The following is a 20,228-nucleotide window of genomic DNA, read 5'->3' as shown; positions in this document are numbered from 1 at the left end:
ACAGAGTCTGCAGGTATGCCTTTCTCAGAAACCGCCTTCAAAAGAATGGGAGGAAAACCTTAGAACAATGTCAGCTTATTTCAGCAGTTTTAAATCTAGACCCAATCTAAGCTAAATGTAAAATTCCCTGACAGTCAATGAATTAAAAATGTAATGTCCAATGCATAAAACAGGCAGCTGTTGTGCTAAGAAGTTCCTCCAGAAATGTGTGATCCCTTAATCGCTAAATTTAACGCAAAACAAAAATAAATAATACATAAATTAAAAAATTTAAGGAACTTGGCATTTTTTTAAATTGTGCAGATTTTCAACAAATTTTGGACAGCCAAGTCACTGTTCAAATTCCCGCTTTACCATTTGCATTGCTTTATATTAAATAGCATCAGATTCAGACATTGGTGGAGTTGCTCTTTAGTGTATCAATGCCTTCTGCAGTGTCATTTGCATTACACTAATCCAAAACAATCTGTTTAAAAAAAAATGAAGTATTAAAGAGACAATATTATGCATTAAAAAAGGTCACATTTTGGTTTTGGGGGTCTTCAACAACAGGCTGATATGCATGCAAGGTCAAAAACACTTTGATTGTCTTATAATATGCATTTATTTTTACCTAATCATCCCAACGACTCCTATGATTTATTCAGCGATTCATTTGTTCCCAAACCCCTTCTTAGCGCGATGACCCAGTCTGTTGCGACTGGTCGACTGCATTTAGCAGACAAAGTGAAACATCCAGCACAGCTCATCAACAATTTTGTAGTTAAGAGTGCAGAGTGTATGCGTGAGCCCAATGCAGGAGTGCATTAAAGCAATCCAGTTAAACACCAGCATATTGTTATTTTTTTAACCATTCAGTTTTAATCCACACAGTGGCAAAACCTGAACAATTTTGAAACTTGACCACTGCACATGTGTAGGAACAGCTGACGGTTGCCATTGCAATGGCAAACGGCAGAGGATCGCGAGCTCACAAATGCGCTTAAATCCGTGGCGACATAATTCAACTGGGATCTGCTACAGGGTTTGTTGTTTTCTTTTCTTTTGCTACAGTGTTTGTGGGCAAGGGGTTTCAATTTTCCCGGGTCTGCTTGCACAACAAATCGGTGGTGCTTGAGTTTAGTATCGACGTCATGCTGACATGGATAAAGACTCGGTACCCTGACGATTCATTTAAACCACTCTAAGTCGACTAGATATTTCACTTCACTTAGAGCTGTGTTACACACTGCATGGAAGGTCAAAACCCCATCATAGGGGCTCTTTAATATTTGAGTTAAAAATGTAATGCAAGTTACTTTTTATTTTAATTAATTAGTAGAAAAAAATGAATTGCTGAATTAAAATATATGTAGTCATGTTGAATCATGCACTCAATCGAAGAAAAGGTAAAGGGGATTGTCTTAACGAACAGTAAATTTACGTAACTAATAAAAAAAAACACTAAAATGTAGAAAAGTAGCAAACACAATACTTTAAACCTTCATTAATCTGGATATACAGCATGTATAGCTCTGTGGTCAGGAAGTACTCAGAAGATAACATTATCCTCAATTATAATTTTTAAAGTCAAATGAAGGTGTATGTTATAAAGTATGTTATTAATTGCAGAGCTCCTCTATTTAAAAAAAAACCTGTAAGTTCTAAAAGAGATCAAGTCTCAGCAAAGGTTTGAAAAAGTAACGCATAATTAACTTATTACTAACCATAAAAAGTAACTAAGTAACGCAACTGCTTAATTTTTTGTGGAGTAACTCAATACTGTACTGCATTATTTTCAAAAGTACCTTTCCCCAACACTGCCTGTAATTGTCCATCTGTCCAAATTAAGTGAATTCTGCAGCATGCGTATGTGCACCTTTCAGCACTTTTTTTTCAGCTTAGAGCTCGTTCTTGCACAGGCTAATTTGAATACAGAATTAATGCTGAACTTTTAAGAATTGATTCAGAATCGTTACATGGAAGAATTAATTTTTTTCTTCCACCACTACTATCTGCACAGGCAAAACATTTCAAATGTAGAACAAAAAAACATGTTATTGAAAAATATTTTTTTATAAATAGAAAGATTTTTTTTAAACAAACAAAACTCCCAAATTAAAAAAAAAACTATATATATATATATATATATATATATATATATATATATATATATATATATATATATATATATATATATATATTCTCTGACTTCTGGAATATACATTTTAAAATTCCATGACATTCCAGAAATTCCCTGACCCATGGGAACCCTGCAAATCTCTGCAGTTGAAGTGTTAGCAGTAAGTTTCTCCTCTGAGTTCACATCTCCTCGGCACACGCGTGGCATTTCACCCCCTCCCTCGAGGGCAGATTGAAGCACAGCCATTTTCGGTCATCCACGGATTCGTTTAGGCTTAAGGTGTCTCGGTGGATGCTATCAGCCCACTCACCTGTTGATATGAGGCCCTTTGCACAGCTGACTGGATTAAGTGGATTGCAGTGAGTAGGCACTTTTGGCTAGTGTTTATCTGCGCTGAACGCGACCATCATACGCTTCTGCAATATGGACTGCATATTTGAGCCACGACGCTGATGGTCTGTGACCACAGTCTAGGCTAGAAATTTGCTCGATTGGCTGACCTCATGCGTTGAGCCCTCTCTTTAGCCGCATGCATATCTGTTTGATAAACCTCTACATTTGGAGTTCAAATGCAGAAGTGACAAACGTGTCCAAAGAGAATTAGAAACTTCTTAAAGGGTAAGTCCACCTAAATGAAAATTCTGTATGATCATGTTTCACATGTTATAGCACATAATTCGAATAATTGCATCACTGCGCTATCCACATTTCCTCCAGAGTTTCATGTAATTTCAGGATTAGTTTTTAGGTTAATTTGTCGACTTTAACTGCAGTTCAGCACTTTCACTTTCATTCAGGAACTTTTCATGCATGTGCCCCGTGACAAACGAGATATTGATGTGAGTATGAACTGCTGGAAGAGTGTTATTTTAATAGAATTTGATACCGCATGCCGTATGGGCAAAAAAACTCTCGAGATGCAGGTGTCTGAAGTCTATCGCTGACTCGATAGGTGCAGAAATTATTGTCAGCTGTGTGTGTATAAAATACCCTGTCACAAATTGCGGTGACAATCCTACACGATGGTAATAGTTTGATTGCGGTATTTACATGTCTGTACTGCACTTCAAAAATGTGACTAAAATTGGCATACTCCACACGTCTTAATTTGATTTCTGTTTAGTTTGATTATGAATGGCTGTTTACATGGCAGACTCTTAATCGTAGTATTGTCTTAATCGCATTAAATTTGGATTATTGGTGTCCATGTAAACATTTCTGTGGAATAGAAAAAATGTGTGTGTGTTTTAACATTTACAGTAAATAGGGACTGGAGCTTCAGAAAAAAAAAATTTAAAAAGTACTAAATAAATAAATAAATAAATATTCTGCATTTTGGACGCAATAAAATCAATTTGTGTGACAAATTTTGTGAATAAAAATTAAAACAAAAAAATCCATAAAAAGGAACAAAATGTAAAAGCAATTGCCTCCAAATTTTTGTCTTTATCTAACACATATTTTATTTTATAGCTCTTTTTCCAATTTAACAACTGGGAACGCAAATTTGTGTTCCGCAACAGTCCAACTTCAACAAATGAGAGAAATCAAACCTTTGATTTGAGGATATTGTTTATTTGTAAATAAAAAGTAGAAATAAAAGAATGACTGAAAAGTGAGTAGAAATAAGGGAAATTAGTTTGATTCCTTGGTGTGGATTAATTAGAGATTGTGGGGAATTTAAAGTAAAAGTGAACTTAAAACTAGCCATATTGATTTTGTTAGTTCACATTGCTAGTTTTGTGGGGAACAATTAATCTGTGCATGTCATAAAGGAAAAACGTTTGCCCTTGTAATCTTTAATTGAAATCTGAAATTGCACTTCCTGTTTGTTTTATAAATTCTCAATTACGTCTGTCTGAGGTATTGCTCGTGGCTAACATACTTAACCACGCCCCTCCGACTGTCAGTTTTGACAACAAAAAAAAAAGTGAGCAGGAGGTGTCTGTGATGCTGTGTTCACACCAGACAAAGCATGTGCAAATAAATCGTGACATTTGCGTCTCAAATTCACTTAATTGGTGCATTAAATTCACTTCACAATAGTCGCGGATTTGCATCATGGACAGGGCTTCTGTCTGCCTGGTGACTCCAGCTTCATTGCTAAATGGCTAACATAGATTTTATTGAGAGAGCAGCTATGTGCATATGTGCTTTAGGAAAGCTAAAAAACAGCACAGATTCGTTCGGCGCCAGGTCTGAGCACACTAGATTCTTTCAGAGATGCATCCAGCTCTGTGAGTTTATCAACTCCTCCAGAAAGTATACACGGAAGCTTTCATCTGTGCTTCAGTCTGAGCCAAGCCTAGTTTGATGAGCTGTTGAGGGGTGTTGACAAGAAAATTTCCCCACGGGACATCAACAACAGGCACTACGTCATATTCACGCTCCAACAAGAGCAAGCTCCTGATTGGTTAACATTATGCAAATGTCCGTTAAAGTTCATACATTCCAACTAGAGTGATTCGCACAAAACATGCCTTAAGAGCATCAACTCACGCTGCTTCAATCGCGCCGCCTCATTCATGCGAATCACTCCACAGGATGTCTGTTCTCGTCTTGGCATTGACTTAACATGTACATCAGTAGCGCTTGAAACTTCATCCGCATCTGGTGTGAGCGCTGCATTAAGCTTTAATAACTCTCCCGAAACCATTTTCCCAATCTTTATAAATGAAATGCCTACTTTACTACTTCCAATCAGCTCACAGCAAAAAAAAAAAAAAACAAGCCACGCCCACCGATTCTCATTTACCATGCCATTTCTCTCAGACTGCTTCACAATACAAAAAAACAGTCACAGCTTCAGGTTCATTCAGACTTTAAAGAACAATCTCTGCATTTTAAAACATATCACACATGATGAGCATATATGACACCAACCTCTTCTGCCGCAGCTTCAGACAGCAGGCCTTCTCTCTGGGCACAGGTGACATGGAAGAAAGAGCGACACATCCCGGCATCACAGCTGATACAAACGCCTGTTCGAGCGAAACGCGTGTCCTCGCACAAACTGCACTCCTGCAAACCATTAACACAAACCGTCTAGTGTGAGACAAGCAAACCATGAAGTGCTTCCAAAAAATCTGACAGGCCTAACTTTCCAGCATTTGCTGACTTCAGGTGTTTGCTCCTGTCATGCTAATGACTTGGGATTATTTCTATTTTTGCAAAGTCATGAAAGGTAAACCGAAAGCTGATTGTGCAATGGAGCTTGGATGTGGAAGAGAAATCTTGAAACACCATTATAACAATCCCCCGTTCATTTGCTGTATAGTTCTATATTTAAGATAAGGTGGACAACGAGTCTCTAAAAGCCCATTTGACTTTCTCCAATTACTGGAGTTGAAAATTAAAATAATAATAGCCTTTCTCTAGGAGTAATTTCTTTTCACATGTACAGCACAAACCATTAAAGAAAGCCTTTCAAGTGCTTCTAAAGTAATTTGCTTCCCAGTAAAAGGAACCTCTTCTGACTTACTGACACATAAAATAATGTCAGATAGAGTAAATGTCAAAATGTCTACAGTCGACAGAAAATCTTGGGAGGGAAGTGAAAGACGGCCTTTGCTCGCTGAAAAAAGTCAGCATTTCACATCTTTTTATCTGAAAGCGAATTTCTTTTGTTTTCGAAATTAAGTGTCAAGAGCAAAATGTCTTTTGGTGAATCAGTATTAGTCGATTTACTGCACTTTTCAAGCACTTTTTTTGGTTGAAGAACATCTAGAATACTTCAGTGATTTTACTAATTCATGATTTTACTAAATCATTGAATATTTTTTTGAAATATGTGCTGATATGACATTAATAAAACAGATCACTTCTGTTTAATGTAAATTCATTCACACATTTATACAATCTGCAGTTGAAACATTTTCAGAAAGTATTACATTTATTTAACAATTAAAATGATAGAGAGTAAGTTTAGATAAATGTTGTTCTTTTGAACTGTCTGTTCATTCAATGGGCTATTTGCACACAGACCTTTATTTTCAGCCAGCCAGCCTCAGCTCTTCTGGTGAACTGTCTTTCTATTTTAAAATTGTCATGTTTAAGGTCTGATTTCTTTAAAAATCAGAGATCTTCACTGCCTGATATACAGTCAGAAATATTAGCCCCCCTGAATTATTAGCCCCGTTTATTTTTTTTCCCCGATTTCTGTTTAATGGAGAGAATGGAGAGTATTTTCAACACATTTCAACACATAATAGTTTTAATGATTCATGTCTAATAACTGATTTATTTTATCTTTGCCATGATGACAGTAAATAATGTTTGACTAGATATTTTTCAAGACACTTTCTATACAGCTTAATGTGACATTTAAAGGCTTAACTAGGTTAATTAGGTCAACCAGGCAGGTTAGGGTACGTAGACAAGTAATTGTATAATGATGGTTTGTTCTTTGGACTATCAAAAAAAAACAGCTAAAAGGGGCTAATAATTTTAACCTCAAAATGTTTTTTTTATTATTATTTATTAAAACCTGCTTTTAATCTAGCTGAAATAAAACAAATAAGAAAAAAAATATTATCATACAGTGAAAAACTCTTTGCTCTGTTAAACATCAATTGGGAAATATTTTAAAACAATAAAAAAAATTCAAAGGGGGGCTAAAAATTCTGACTTCAACTGTGTATATATATATATATATATATATATATATATATATATATATATATTAGTGGTGGGCCGTTATCAGCGTTAACGTGCTGCGTTAATGTGAGACTCATCACGCGCTAAAAAAATGTCGCTGTTAATCTATTTTTAAAGTTGGTTTTGGAGCTGAGTCTATTCCAAGCAAGCTATGATGACTTTCACTTTGATATTTTAGTGCGGATGTATACCTGACCGGTGAGCCGTCTGACAAAAAAAGTGCCATTTTGAATTTAAATCAGCAGGATGCCTGACTTTAACTGCAGTTCGACAGTTTCACTTTAACTCATGTACATTTCCTTTATGCCGCTGTGACAAACTGGGGTTTTAGACGCAAATAAGGAGTGAAGATTTTTGAGAGTGTTATGAAATTTAAAAATGCAAGCCAAATGGAAAAAAAAAACTTCTGCATTTATGTGTCTGTGTGTGTGTGTGTGTGTGGTCCTTTACCGACAGCAGTGTGTGTGGATCTTGTCAGAAAATATGGAGAAAAGTCCTACAAGACGGTAATAGTTTGATTGCGGTGTTTACTTCAATAATGCCACTAATATCTGCATACTCCACGTATTAATTACATTTCTGTTTAGTTCAGTTATGACTTTAGTCAGATTAAGGTGATCAAAAAAAATCGTTGTTTTGAGCTTATGTAGGCCAACAAAACAGTTCAAAATTCATGTTTAACTGAATAAACAGTTAGTAAACACAAGTACATCTTATTAAACATCATTTATTTTCATCACCAATTATCAGTGATGTTTCTAACAGTTTCTCAAGCAGATTCAGATGCATTTGGAAACAGGAGATGAGCCCCTGGTCTAATGCGACACCTAGCTTGAGAAACCCGTTCTCAAAGACTTATTATTTGGGTAGCACACATATTCTGAATGCCTTCGGCAGAATTCAAATGAGCCATTTTAATCAAGATTAATTCCAAAATTAATCTATGCCCAACTATAATAATCAGATTTATATAATCACTATAAACATGTAATCATTTATATATAATCATTTTATATAACGACTTATTCTGTTACATACATTTTAATAAGTGTATGTCAAAATTCTTACAAAAATATATCTGTTATGGTAAATGATTGGTAAGTTTTTTAACGTCTTTATTCTGTAACACTTGATTTTGATGGTCCATTTGAGTATTAGTAGACTGTCTGCTTAATATCTGCTGATACTGCTCCTTCAACAGACATTTAACCGACTCTAAGAAAATTTGCAAGTACATGTCAACTTAAGGAACCTTAACCCTGACTCTAACCCCAACCTAACTGTCTACTTATAATCTAATGAGAATTATTTGGCATATAAATGCAATGTAACCTAAATTCAACAAACAGACCATAAAAATAAAGCGTGACCCTTTATTCCCACATGTTAAATTATAAAAAAGTGTAAAGTAGACACTATGTTATGCTTTCACATATACTTGCATTTAATTTGATGCAGATTTCAAAATAGAACATCTATTCCACAACATTTGCAGCTTCAAATGGTGTTTGCCATATTGCAAAATGTTGTTAATATAAAAGTTCAATAAAGCAGTGTTATCAACTGCTTTATAATGCAATGCTTTTTTTATTATCGAGTGGGTCATATAAACAACTGTGCTACTTGCCTTTGCTCCATACTTTGAGTAGTTCATCTCTGTAAGTGTTACCGGCCTCAGTTTGTCAATATCTCCAAATGCGACCCCTGGAACATACAGGGCACACACCACATGCACCCACCTTCAAAAGAACACAGAATAAAGTTCAGTATTATCTCTCTTACTCAATTATCATAGTATAGAGACAATTCCTTATTCATCAGCTGAAAAACTAACAGTGTTGCTATAATTCAGAAGTACACTATTAACCTGTTTATTAATCCCCTAAATTATGTATTTTTAGTTAATTCAGCACAAACTAGGCTACAATTATATACAACAAAGATGGATGCATATGTTTACATAAAAATCAAGATTATGCATGTTAGTATGATTTAGAGAAATAAAAGTCACAGAAACAAAGCCAAAAAACACTTCTGAATAGGATCTTGTTGACTAGATTATTTACTACAAAACCATGTAGAAATCCTTATTTTCACTCTTTCTGAAGAAAGAATACAATCTTCTAAATTCTGTACACCAGTTTTTTTTCCACAAGGGGAATATGGAAGGGGAGCAGTACTAAGCTAAGCACATTTAGTAGATTCATGCCTCAGGAGACAAAAGAACCTCCCCAACCAATGCTAATGTTGGGTACGGGGTGGAGAGGTGGGTTGGTGCTGTGAGAACCAGCCTGAAGAAAGAAAGGCAAGAAGATATGAAGATGAATGAGTTTTATTGTAAATACAGATAACTATACTGTAAATGTTAACAGTAGTTTAACGAGAAAACGAGAGTAAGAGCCACTTATAGCATCATGGCGATGTAAAACATGAGTCTAAAATACTGGTACATCTCACTGATGCATACATATTCATTCATTTTCTTTTCGGCTTATTCCCTTTATTAATCTGGGGTCACCACAGCAGAATGAACCACTAACTTATCCAGCAAGTTTTATGCAGCGGATGCTCTTCTAGCCACAACCCATCACTGGGAGACATCCACACATTTCCATTCACAAACATACACTGCGGACAATTTAGCCCATGTCTTTGGACTTGTGGGGGAAACGGGAGCACCCTGAGGAAACCCACGCGAACAAAGGGAGTACATGCAAACTCCACTCAGAAATGCCAACTGACCCAGCTGTGGCTTGAACCAGCGACCTTCTTGCTATGAGGTGCACGTGCTACTCGCTGTGCCACCTTAATGCTATCATATTAATGCTGATATTTTTTATTAATACAGTTTGAGAGGAAAAAGTTATCGATAGTAAATTATTAGTTTTCATTTTATCGTTATATTTTACTAATTTAATATATTTATATAAAAAAAAAAACAGAGCAGAGGTCTTCAACCCTGCTCATGGATGTCTGTAATCCAGAAGAGCTTAACCATAATCAAACACACTGAACAGCGCAGCATCAAGGTAATGGACTACTATTCTCTCTCTTGAATACTGACAACATCCTTAAAGCCTTTCTTCACTGAAGGAAATACACAGTTAAAGGTTCAAATGTGCTCTAACTTGACCATTCGCTGTGACAAAATTTCAAATGCAGACTTTAGGAAGGAGAAGTCCAATATAAAGATATCCATCTCTCGGTGAGCGCACGCTCCACACTTTAATTTGCTGTGTTTTTCATGCTCTAGTGAAGTAGCAAATTTGGGTGCAGGCGGGCTGAGGAGCACTATCAGTGATAACGTGGCTTGAGTCTTCACGCTTCAGACACTTCTCTCTTCCTCTCCGTCTCTCTCTATCCCTCCCTTCGAGCCAAATCCACTACGTCTTTCTCTCCTTCACTCATCCTGCATATACCTGGCCCTCTTCAAATATTTAGCATTTTTAGAATGTTAGCTCAACAAAACTTTCATTGAATACACAACAATTAAAGGAGTCGCTGGAATATGAAAGGTTTGATGTGGATGGTTGTGTCTTTAATGGGTCTAATAATGATGACTGATGATTCGAATGTAATGTCAGAGGAAGCATTGGTTGAAACACACCTCCCTGCATCAGTTTCTTTAAAGATGCCGTCCTGACTGGGACAGAGTTCGCAGCTGGGAGAAACACCGTTCTTGCAGGCGTCACAGAACCACGGTTCTGTTGAGTTCTCTGAGGCCGAGCTCATGATAGAATCACTCTCACCATCGACACCATAACATCCTGTGAGGGGCAACAAAAGCATCAAACATTAAACAAACGAAATTCCAAACTCACAAAGAGGTTTAAGATTGTTCAAGCCAGGGGTGCCCAATTTTTTTAGTATGAAGGGCCAAAAACCAAATATCACTGAGAGCCATGGGCCAAAGGTAAATAAACCAAACTATTTTACATTAAAGTTGCCAGGCGTAATTTATTTTATAATATTTCAAAATAAATATAAAATATTACTTTAAATTGTATTATTTAATGCAGTATAACTTTTAATAACTTATAGCAATAAAAAAACATGAACAATCACATTTATAACACAGTGGAGTTCTATGCTGAATACACAGGTCAAGCAGAATCTGCAATTGACTTGATTTGCTCACCAAAGTCTTTGCATTGTCTGTTGACAGTATTTAAACTAAATCTGATTCATGCACACTATTTAATTGAAACATTTCATTTCAGTTCGCATTTAACAATAAAACAAACAAACAAAGGGTTACATTCAATTCAAATTGACAATCTCTAAACCATCCCCATCATTCTCCCTCTCAGGTGGGATGGTGGGCCAAATCAAAGGTTTCCAACTTTAGGCAGACCTTAGTTTGGGTACCTCTAGTGTAAGCTTTGGTAGTTTTAATAAACGAAGTACTCTTCTTCTTTGAAAATAGACACATAAAATTTTACAAGTTTAAATGCCATTTTAGATTGCCATATTTAATAATGTTAAAAAGGTTTAATATGTATTAATTACGTTATAAACCTTACTATTTTGTGAGTGAGAGTATATTCTGTTTTTCTGAATAGCTATATTTAAATTTCTATCTTGTTTTGTCTAGTGCAAACAGTCAAATTGCTTATCACTGCAAAACTAGTCACATAGTGCGTTGTTAGGACACAAGGTTACAATGTAACCCGCTCAACTAATGTTTAAGTTCATAATATTTATGCTATTTGCTAATTAATAGCCTCATGTGGAACTCTGAATCTGCATCTCATTTCAGAGTCTGCTACTGTCCAGCAGTGGTTGCATTTTGGTCATAGACGCATGCTTTGAGAGTCTTCCTGACTGAATGAAAAACATGGTTTTCCAACAAGACAACCCGGGTGCTGAAATATAACTGAGTAAGCTGGCATTGGGTGGCTTAAAAGAACCAAAACCAGACATCGTTCCGGAACAGAAGGAACATTTTCAAAGCAGAATATCTGACCTTACATTTGTTTTTCAGACAACTAAGAATGTTTACTCAGCATGTTTCTTAAACATCTGCAAACATATTATGATATGCTTTAGAAGAGTCAAAATCTTACATACAGCACCTTTAATTCTGCTGAAGAAACTGTGCTATATGGACACATTTTATGATTAGAAAGTAACATTTTAAAAAACATTTACGTGGCAATTCTTTAATCTCAAGTTACTAAAAAACTGGCACATTGAAAGCATAAACATCATACTACAAGGTAATGTTAACTGGCTTGTTTCACTGAAACAATAATAAAAAAAAAATCTTAAGTGTCATTAAATCTGGTTAAAATTGTAATCCTACATTTCAGCTACTACAGAACATCTATAGTATGTTTTCAGAAAAGAAAACTTTACATTTAACATGAAAAATGTAAAAACATTTAATGAAAAGTCATATTTTTAAATGAAAACAACAAAATAAAACTGGTGCAGGTGAACATGCCGGCAAGGCAATTACTACAACAGAAAATACCATTATGGCTGAGCTGCATGATGTTGCTATTGTGCACGTCAGAGGGGGAAAAAAAAGACATCTAGTGAATTGAATGGTTTTGTTGCCAAACCTTTTTCCCAGAAAACATTAATAATAAGCCTATTTGATCAAATGGCAGCACCTTAAGTCAAAGATGGAAGTGTTTGGGCCAATGAAAGCTTTTTAATGCTGTCCCCTTAATTTCCTCAGGTTGCCAAGACAATTATTGTGCTGATCAGGTTACCATGACGCCTATTACACTCCGCAAACGTGCTCTATGCCACCAATAAGGGTGGCAATCAGCTCCTTCCCAACACTACAGAGATAACGCTGCTGTTCATAATACAGCAAACCGGCCCCGGGGCAGTGAAGAAATGGAGAGACAGACAAGCAAATAAAAGTTCAGGTCCTTTGCATACTCACTATAAAAGACCCAAACAGTGAAGCGTGCGGAGAATGCTCATGCACGGCTTTTCTCCAACCAGTAGGCTGAAAGTTTTAGATTTTTGATGATAAACGCAGTACTCGACTTAGATTTGGTAGAAAGCTTAGGGAAAATATGAAAGGCTATATATACTAAAAATATTACATTTAGTTATTATTTAATTATTATTTAATTATTTTATTTTAGGTCCTAGTCAAGACAGGCAGCATAGGACAAAGTTACAACAAAAAATAAATAAATAAATAAAAATGTCACAACACAAGACACAAAAAAGTATCATAATCCATAATCATTTTTTAAATGTGTACTGTTCTAAATTTACAGTCTTCAAAATATTTTTAAATAAAGCAATAGATGGTACAGATTTCATATTTTGTATATATTGAAGCTCATTCCATATGTTCGGAGAATGCAGATTGACCTAACTCTGTGTGGAAAAAATGGCATCTTAAGTAAAAGTATATCTGCATATCTGGTAGCAGTTTGACAATTGTAAAATAACACTTTCCCAAAAACACAAACAAATCGAGATCAGCGATTGACCAATAAACTGTAACTTATTAAAAAAAACTTATCAGATACTACCAAAAATCTAATCTTGTACATGCCTAGTTTGAATTTGTTCACCATCGAAATGGACTTTTCTTAAAAACAGTTCACATTTGCTTTACTTCAATCCACCTATATATATATGAGCATTTTGGAATATCACATGAAAAATGCTCAATGAAACACCAAGACAGACATACATTTTGAAAAAAAAAAAACGTATCAAAACTGAGAACCCTGTGGAAAAAAGGGAGATTTATTCATTCTCGCTCAAATACATGTCTAAAGTAAAGCCATTCAGGTCGTTCACAAATTATATGAGAAGCACTTCTCACAAAACAGATGCTTTATACACATAAATACTTGTGTGCAAATGTTCATTACTAATTTTTCTATGAACAGGATTTGATTAAAACTGCCAAGATCAATGACAGTGTAAAATAGCCTTCTGTAACGTCTGTAATTATATAAAATAAATAAATAAATGCAACATATATGAACAAATACAGCCCCTTACAGTCTCCGATATGTTACCAATTACAGAAAAACTACACACAGCAAACATTTAGTCCTTATTTAGGTTCAAAAACAACACGCAACATAGCCCACATTCAGAACAAACCTCTCATCTGTGTCTGTAATCTTCACCAGCACATGTAACCTCTGTTAGAGAGGAATTATGTCATTCCGAGTTCATAATACTCCAAAAGGGGATGATAAACATGGCAGTTTGTTTATGGTTATTCAGGTTGCCAAAACAATTTGCTTCTGTGTTTTGTCGGGCTTCTCCTTTGTTTTTCGACCTTCACTCTAGCATTTGTCCTTTCCTTTTCTGAAAGAATCAGATGTCGAAGACACTTCAATAATTACACACGTTATTATCATCAGCTCAAGAAGTTCGTTATATCAAATATTGACGTGATCACAAGCTTTCTGAAGAAAGCGAAAACCGCTCGCACTTTTAAACGGCCTCGTAAAAACAACAACAGGTCATGGCAAATTTTGTTTTTCTTGGCTTTGTGGCAGTACATCAAGACAATGACAAGATTTGTTTGAGCTCGGGTCATCCATGGCTCATTATTATATGCATATAGTATTACGATGTAATGTCTCAGCTGTGTATTTAAAACATGGCGGTTCTTATGTTTGCATTCTGGCTAGTTCTATAAGCTTGTGACGTATTTCTGTAACCAATCAGCATTCAGCTAAATCTCTGGGCCTTGATTGGAAACAAGGTGATCAATGGTTCTGCAGTACAATATGTCGAGCTGCACAACCAAAGTTTGTCAGAAACACCCAAGTCCCATTGTCTAAAAGACAACACTGGCTGCATGACCCTAAATGTAACAAGCACATGTGAAGAGCACACAGCATCTTCCACCAGTGGGAGCAAATAAGAGGCTTTTGGAACCCTCATCTTGCAGTCATTTTGAACCATGTGGTAATGGAGCCCATTACAGAGCCCAGCCAGACGTTTATTTTCTTAGAGAAAGGTATTATGGGAACACTGCTGGCAACAGTTGGGTAGGCATTACCAACTGGGCTTTGAACCATAGGGCTGGAGCTCGCGATGATCAGTTTGCTGGTTTAACTGACTTACTGCCGAACCGTCAAGCAAATCTGCGATGTTCCTTTTGAACTCCGATACAAAGCTGGACCTGCTAAGCCACAGGGTGCTGGCTAATATGAGCTAAGCTGGAAAAAAGTGATGACTATAGGAAAGCTTCATAATCCCCGAAGGGAAGATTATCCTTGTCAGAAATGACGAGCTTGGCAAGTAAAGAGCGACCTGGGGAAGGGTGGTGACAAAATCAAGAGGAACACTTTCAAGATTTAATGAAGGCTTGGGATGGGTTCAGAAAGAGTTAACAAGCTAGGCTGATGTGTGTATGTGCATGTCAGGGTAAGACTGCGATCTGATAATGTGGTAACAACTCCTAGGATTGGGATAGTATGTGTGTGTGTTTCTCAATTTATTCTTTAGGTGTTCAATTTCACTCTCACAATACACAAACAATGATGGCTAGGCAATAATTTATCCGCAGGCTGTAAAATTGACAGCGATGTGCTTTATTTGCATCTCTAATAGCCAATGGGAATAGGAAAACTTCATTACAGTTCTAACTTGCAGAAGTGATTCCGTGCAGTGATGGCAGTGATTATGATATATTTTCACAAAGGTCTTTTTTACAAAGATTCCATCAGTGTCAAATGATTTCAGAAATAATTCAAACACGCTGACTTGCTTTAAAAACAGATTTTGTATTAACATCAAAATAGTTTTTCCCCCAGAATCTTTACATAAATAAAAAGTTATATAAACTCATCTATAAAAAAATAATAATTATATTTTAAAATTTAATTTGACCTTAAAATGGTTTAAAAAGACTTAAAAACTGCTTTCATTCTAGCCAAAATATTACAGGTAAGACTTTCTTTAGAAGAAGAAAAATTATAGGAAAAACTGTGGAAAAAGTCCTTGCTGTTAAATTTAATTTGGGAGAAAAAATAGAAAACAAAACTAACAGGAGGGCTAATAATTCTACATATATATTTTAATTCACTATACACTACCTAATAAAAGTCTTGTCGTCGATCCCAGTTGTAAGAGCAACAAAAAATAACTTGATTTCTAGTTGATCATAGGCACAAGGTAGATTGTTTGAAAGAATCATCGGTTGAACTGCATCCCAACCATGACAAATACTACAGAAGACCAATTGGAGCCCGCATGGACCCAAGATTCTTATAGAAATCAGTCAAGTTTGGTGAGGGAAAAATCATGGTTTGGGGATACAAACAACAGGAGGGAAAATTCTTCAGTAGGAAAGCACTCCTCATTCTTCAGCCTCCACATCAAAGTTCCTGAAGGTCAAGGTGCTCCAGGATTGGCCATCCCATTCACCAGTCATGAACATTATTGAGCATGTCTGTGGTAAGATCAAGGAGGAGGCATTGACTATGAATCCAAAGAATCTTGATGAACTCCGGGAGTCCTGCAAGAACGCTTTCTTTCCCATTCCAGATGACTTTATTGATAAGTTATTTGAGCCATTGCAGAGATGAATGAATGCAGCCGTCCAAACTCATGGGAGTCATACACAATATTAATTCTGTTTCCACTGCAACATGACTTTATATTCTATACTGGACATTATTTCTGTTAAGTGACAAGACTAAGCAAAGTCAGACATTTTTTTGGCCAAGCAAAGTCAGACCTTACTGTCCTAATTAAATAAATAAAAATCAAGGAATGATCATACTTTACTTTGGTAAAATAAGCACAATTAGAGGCCTTTGCCTTTCATATAAGCCACTTCTGATACCAAATAATCAACTCAAAGTTAATACTTGTTGTTCCTAAAACTTGGATTTTTTTTTCCTAAAACAGACTTTTGTCAGGTAGTGTATATGTGATGTCAAATTTTGTTTACCTTCACTTTTGTGATGTTAATGCAACTCCTTGTTGACCAAAATGCATTACAAAATATTCAAAATGTATGAAAAGAGTGCAATTCAGTTCATCAAAATAGCAATCTATCAGAACACACACACACAAATGTTGCTTAAATAAACTGTGAACATAATGGTGTATTTTTAATTTGATTGTCTGACTATTTTACTTTATTTTCAAAAAGATTCATCAGTAATAAACAAATGTTCCTCTAATTCCATATTAGTTCATACTGAAGCCAGAACATTTAATACAAAAGTCCTTTGACTATTTTAGTCTTTGTCAAATGATTAATGAGTAAGCGTTCAGTGCAGCGATGTATTTCAATTATATCCACTCCGTTTCTTTCCTAAATGCTAATATTTTTCATCCAGGATGAAGCAGATTTATTCAATGGCTCAAATATTAGCCGAGTCAGCATGCAAAGCAGGACCACATAGAGGAACAACAGAAGCGAGTTGGGGGGCACGGGAATGAATGAATAGGGGCCAATTAGAGCGCACTAACCTGGCAGATGAGAAAGAGAAAAACGAAAAAAGACGAGGGAAGGAGCTACGAATGGCAGCTGCCTTGATGTAAATCAGCAAAACCGATTCACAGCTACTGGAAAAAAGGCCTTTTGAAAACCAACACTCTCTCTTTCACAAAACAATACAATCATTTTCATAAGCAGCAATGCGTGGAATAAATCATTTCCTCATTAAGAGGCGAGTGAAAAGAAATAAAATGAAACGCATGTGAGTGAAAAAAACGTGAAGGTTCTATCAAACCAGATAACATTTTAATTTAATACTTGTTTAATTCTGTAAAGCTGGTTTTTGTATTGGGGATGAAACCAATGTGATTCAGCTGTTATTCAACAAGGCACGTTTTTCAGAACAAAGGCTTGAATTTGCTTCATAAATCGGTTTTATTCAGCAGTGATTGAAATGTTTTGTTTCAGTAGTCACTGAAAGTCAAAAGTGTTTTCACTGCTGCTCGTGTAGGTATTAAACACATTAAATACTTCTCAATTGCACTATAAAACATTACATTTATAGGATTGCCTTGCACCATATAAACAGATACTTTTTTAAATGAATCATCTTACAGTATAATAACTGAAGGAACAATCATCTTTGAAGTAGCTGAGGTTACATGAGCACAATGGCGATATGGTTTCAGGTCCTATATTTTCCATTGGATTTAAGGATTTGCAGGCAAGTTATTTCTGATTATTTTTACCCATTAATATGTGAAGCTGATTCTGTTTTGGATAATTGTCCTCATGCATCACCCAATTAAACTTTAACATCAAGCGATGTGCAGAGGGTTGGGTATTTTAGGCTGACTTTGAGACATTGAGGCTATGTTTACTTCTGTAGTTTGTTCTCTTAGTATGTAGGGTCAGGGACAACAATGCTGTGATTATGACAAAATAAAATAACATTAGCTTGAGTTGTTTTTAATGGTCACATCTTGAGAAGTCATGCCTTATTTTTAGTCTTGTCCTTGTTTTTGGTCTCCATAAATCCACTATTTTACTACACACTAGGGTTTAGATTACAGGTTTATTAAAATGAGCCACACTATTAGAGCAAATAGCAGAGAGTTTGCTTTAACAGAAACAAAAATTCCAAATGTGAAAATATGATGAGACTTGTTTACAGAACAGGTGAAACTATTTAGTGATAAGAACCAAATTAAAATAATAATAATTTTATTTTGTTTTCAATACCAAGACGAAAGTGTGTAATTCTATAATTTGGTATATTGTAATCCCACGGGCGCATCATCTGAGGAGCCATTTACATGCCAACATTTCAGGCCAAACAGGAAACTTCCAGTAGATTTTTTTACTTCTTTGTTTATATGACAACAATGTTTTTGTGACTGAAAATACGTAACATAACAATGGCGGAGTATGTGGCAGCATTGTAGGTAGTCATTTATTTACTTTGCATTACAACCAAAAGCATTATATAGCAAAAAAGGCAATTTAAACATAGATAAGTGCACCAAGCTGCCAATGACACACTGTCACTTTTCTTTACAGCTTATGTTTACTGAGGAGATGACAGCACAAAATACTGGCCAGACATAATACAGCGTTTTAGGTCATAAACGCAGATGAAATCTTCAAAGACAACAAACTCTCAGTACACTAATCAGCCCCTCTAGGAACCCCCCTACCCCCATTCCCCTGAACTTAGGCCATACTCACACTAGGTACAGTTGCCTCGAACCGGGCCAAAGCACGCTTGTCCCCCCTCCCGTCTCCCCCGACGGCCCGCGCTCACACCACAAACGGGCTTCGGCACGCTTACGTCATCGCTGCTGCGCTGTACAGTGAGAAGCACTCTCTCACTCAGCAGCACAGTGGAGATTTCTCTAGTTATATCGTTTCAGTCGTTTGATATGCCGTCAAATATTTCGCCAAACAGTCCTTAGGGATGCGGGGACACACAGTCAGATATTTCGCCTAACAGATCCGCCACGTTTGGCGCTCATAAACAATCATAAGGCTCTCGTGCTGCAGGAATGAGGAGGTCTGCTGAAGGCGCGCAGCTGTCGTGCAGTGAGGGGTTTGCGTCTTTAATAAACTACGGCAGTTTGCGTTCACTGAACAGTAAAAATTATTAATAAATCCATATGAAACAGTCCCTTAAAAGTCACGTCTCGCTTTCAGTTTCGGGCTTTGCCTAAGTGAACCGGGCTTAGGCACACCTCTTCCAACCGGGCCAGGGCCGGCCAAGTGAACTGTGCTTGAGCCCGATCTGGGAAACGGGCCTGGGCATGGTACGGATGGCATAGTGTGAGTAGGCCCTTAATCTCTGACACTGTTTCAATTCACTATAATCTTCCGTGTGAAGTTGCTTTGACACAATCTACATTGTAAAAGATTAATTAAATTGAACTTCATTAAACATTTATTACTATTACATGTACATATCATTTCTTTTGGACAGTCACTATATACTGTATAACTGCAGGTTAACCGTGTTTATATACTGCCAACCCTTAACACAACTCCTCAACTTCAACATCAAATGACACACCTTTTGTGAAGCTGCTTTGGAATGATAATTATGGTGAAAAGCGCTATACAAGTAGACTTGAATTGAATTGAACAGAGCACAGAGACTAGAATCACATGCAGCACAGTTCCATTATGACAAAACAATCTTCCCTAGAAGGCAAACTGAAATGTAGACCATAACCACTGCTCCCTTGCTTGCTATCTGATGACTGGAAGATCAGACAGAGCATGGGAGAAACATGTTTTTAACCTTGAGCAAAATACTTAACCTGAATTAATTTAGCAATTACCCATCTGTACAGAGGGATAATGTGAGCTCTTCTCCCAGGTGCGCCAGTGTGAAAACAGACAAGTGCAAGCAAGATTCAATACATCATGTTGGAGTCTGCACAGCAAATACCTTGAAGCAAAACTGTTTAACTTGTGATGAGAAACCTATTCATAAAACTAATGCAGTTCAGCACACAAAGTCTCTTACAGGCTTCCCAAAACACAGACCTATCACAA

General features: G+C 36.3%; 1 protein-coding gene across 16 annotated transcripts in view; it reads right to left on the bottom strand.

Moving 5' to 3' along the window:
• Positions 1 to 20,228, bottom strand: part of phf14 (PHD finger protein 14) — a 159,210-nt gene that overhangs the window by 118,193 nt on the left and 20,789 nt on the right. For all 16 annotated transcript variants that reach the window (XR_015515918.2, XM_087294431.2, XM_087294435.2 and 13 more), the window contains 3 exon segments: positions 10,386 to 10,545; positions 8,406 to 8,517; positions 5,006 to 5,143 (listed from right to left, as the gene is read on the bottom strand). Coding sequence is in view for 15 of the 16 variants with exons in the window: in XM_087294431.2 (XP_087150557.2) it covers positions 5,006 to 5,143; positions 8,406 to 8,517; positions 10,386 to 10,545 (410 nt within the window). In the remaining variant the exon portion in view is untranslated.

This window comes from Danio rerio, chromosome 19 (assembly GCF_052040795.2).
Source record: "Danio rerio strain M-AB ecotype USA chromosome 19, GRCz13ab, whole genome shotgun sequence".
NCBI lineage: Eukaryota > Metazoa > Chordata > Actinopteri > Cypriniformes > Danionidae > Danio > Danio rerio.
Note: the sequence above shows the minus strand (reverse complement) of the source record. Positions and strands in the feature narration are given on the sequence as shown.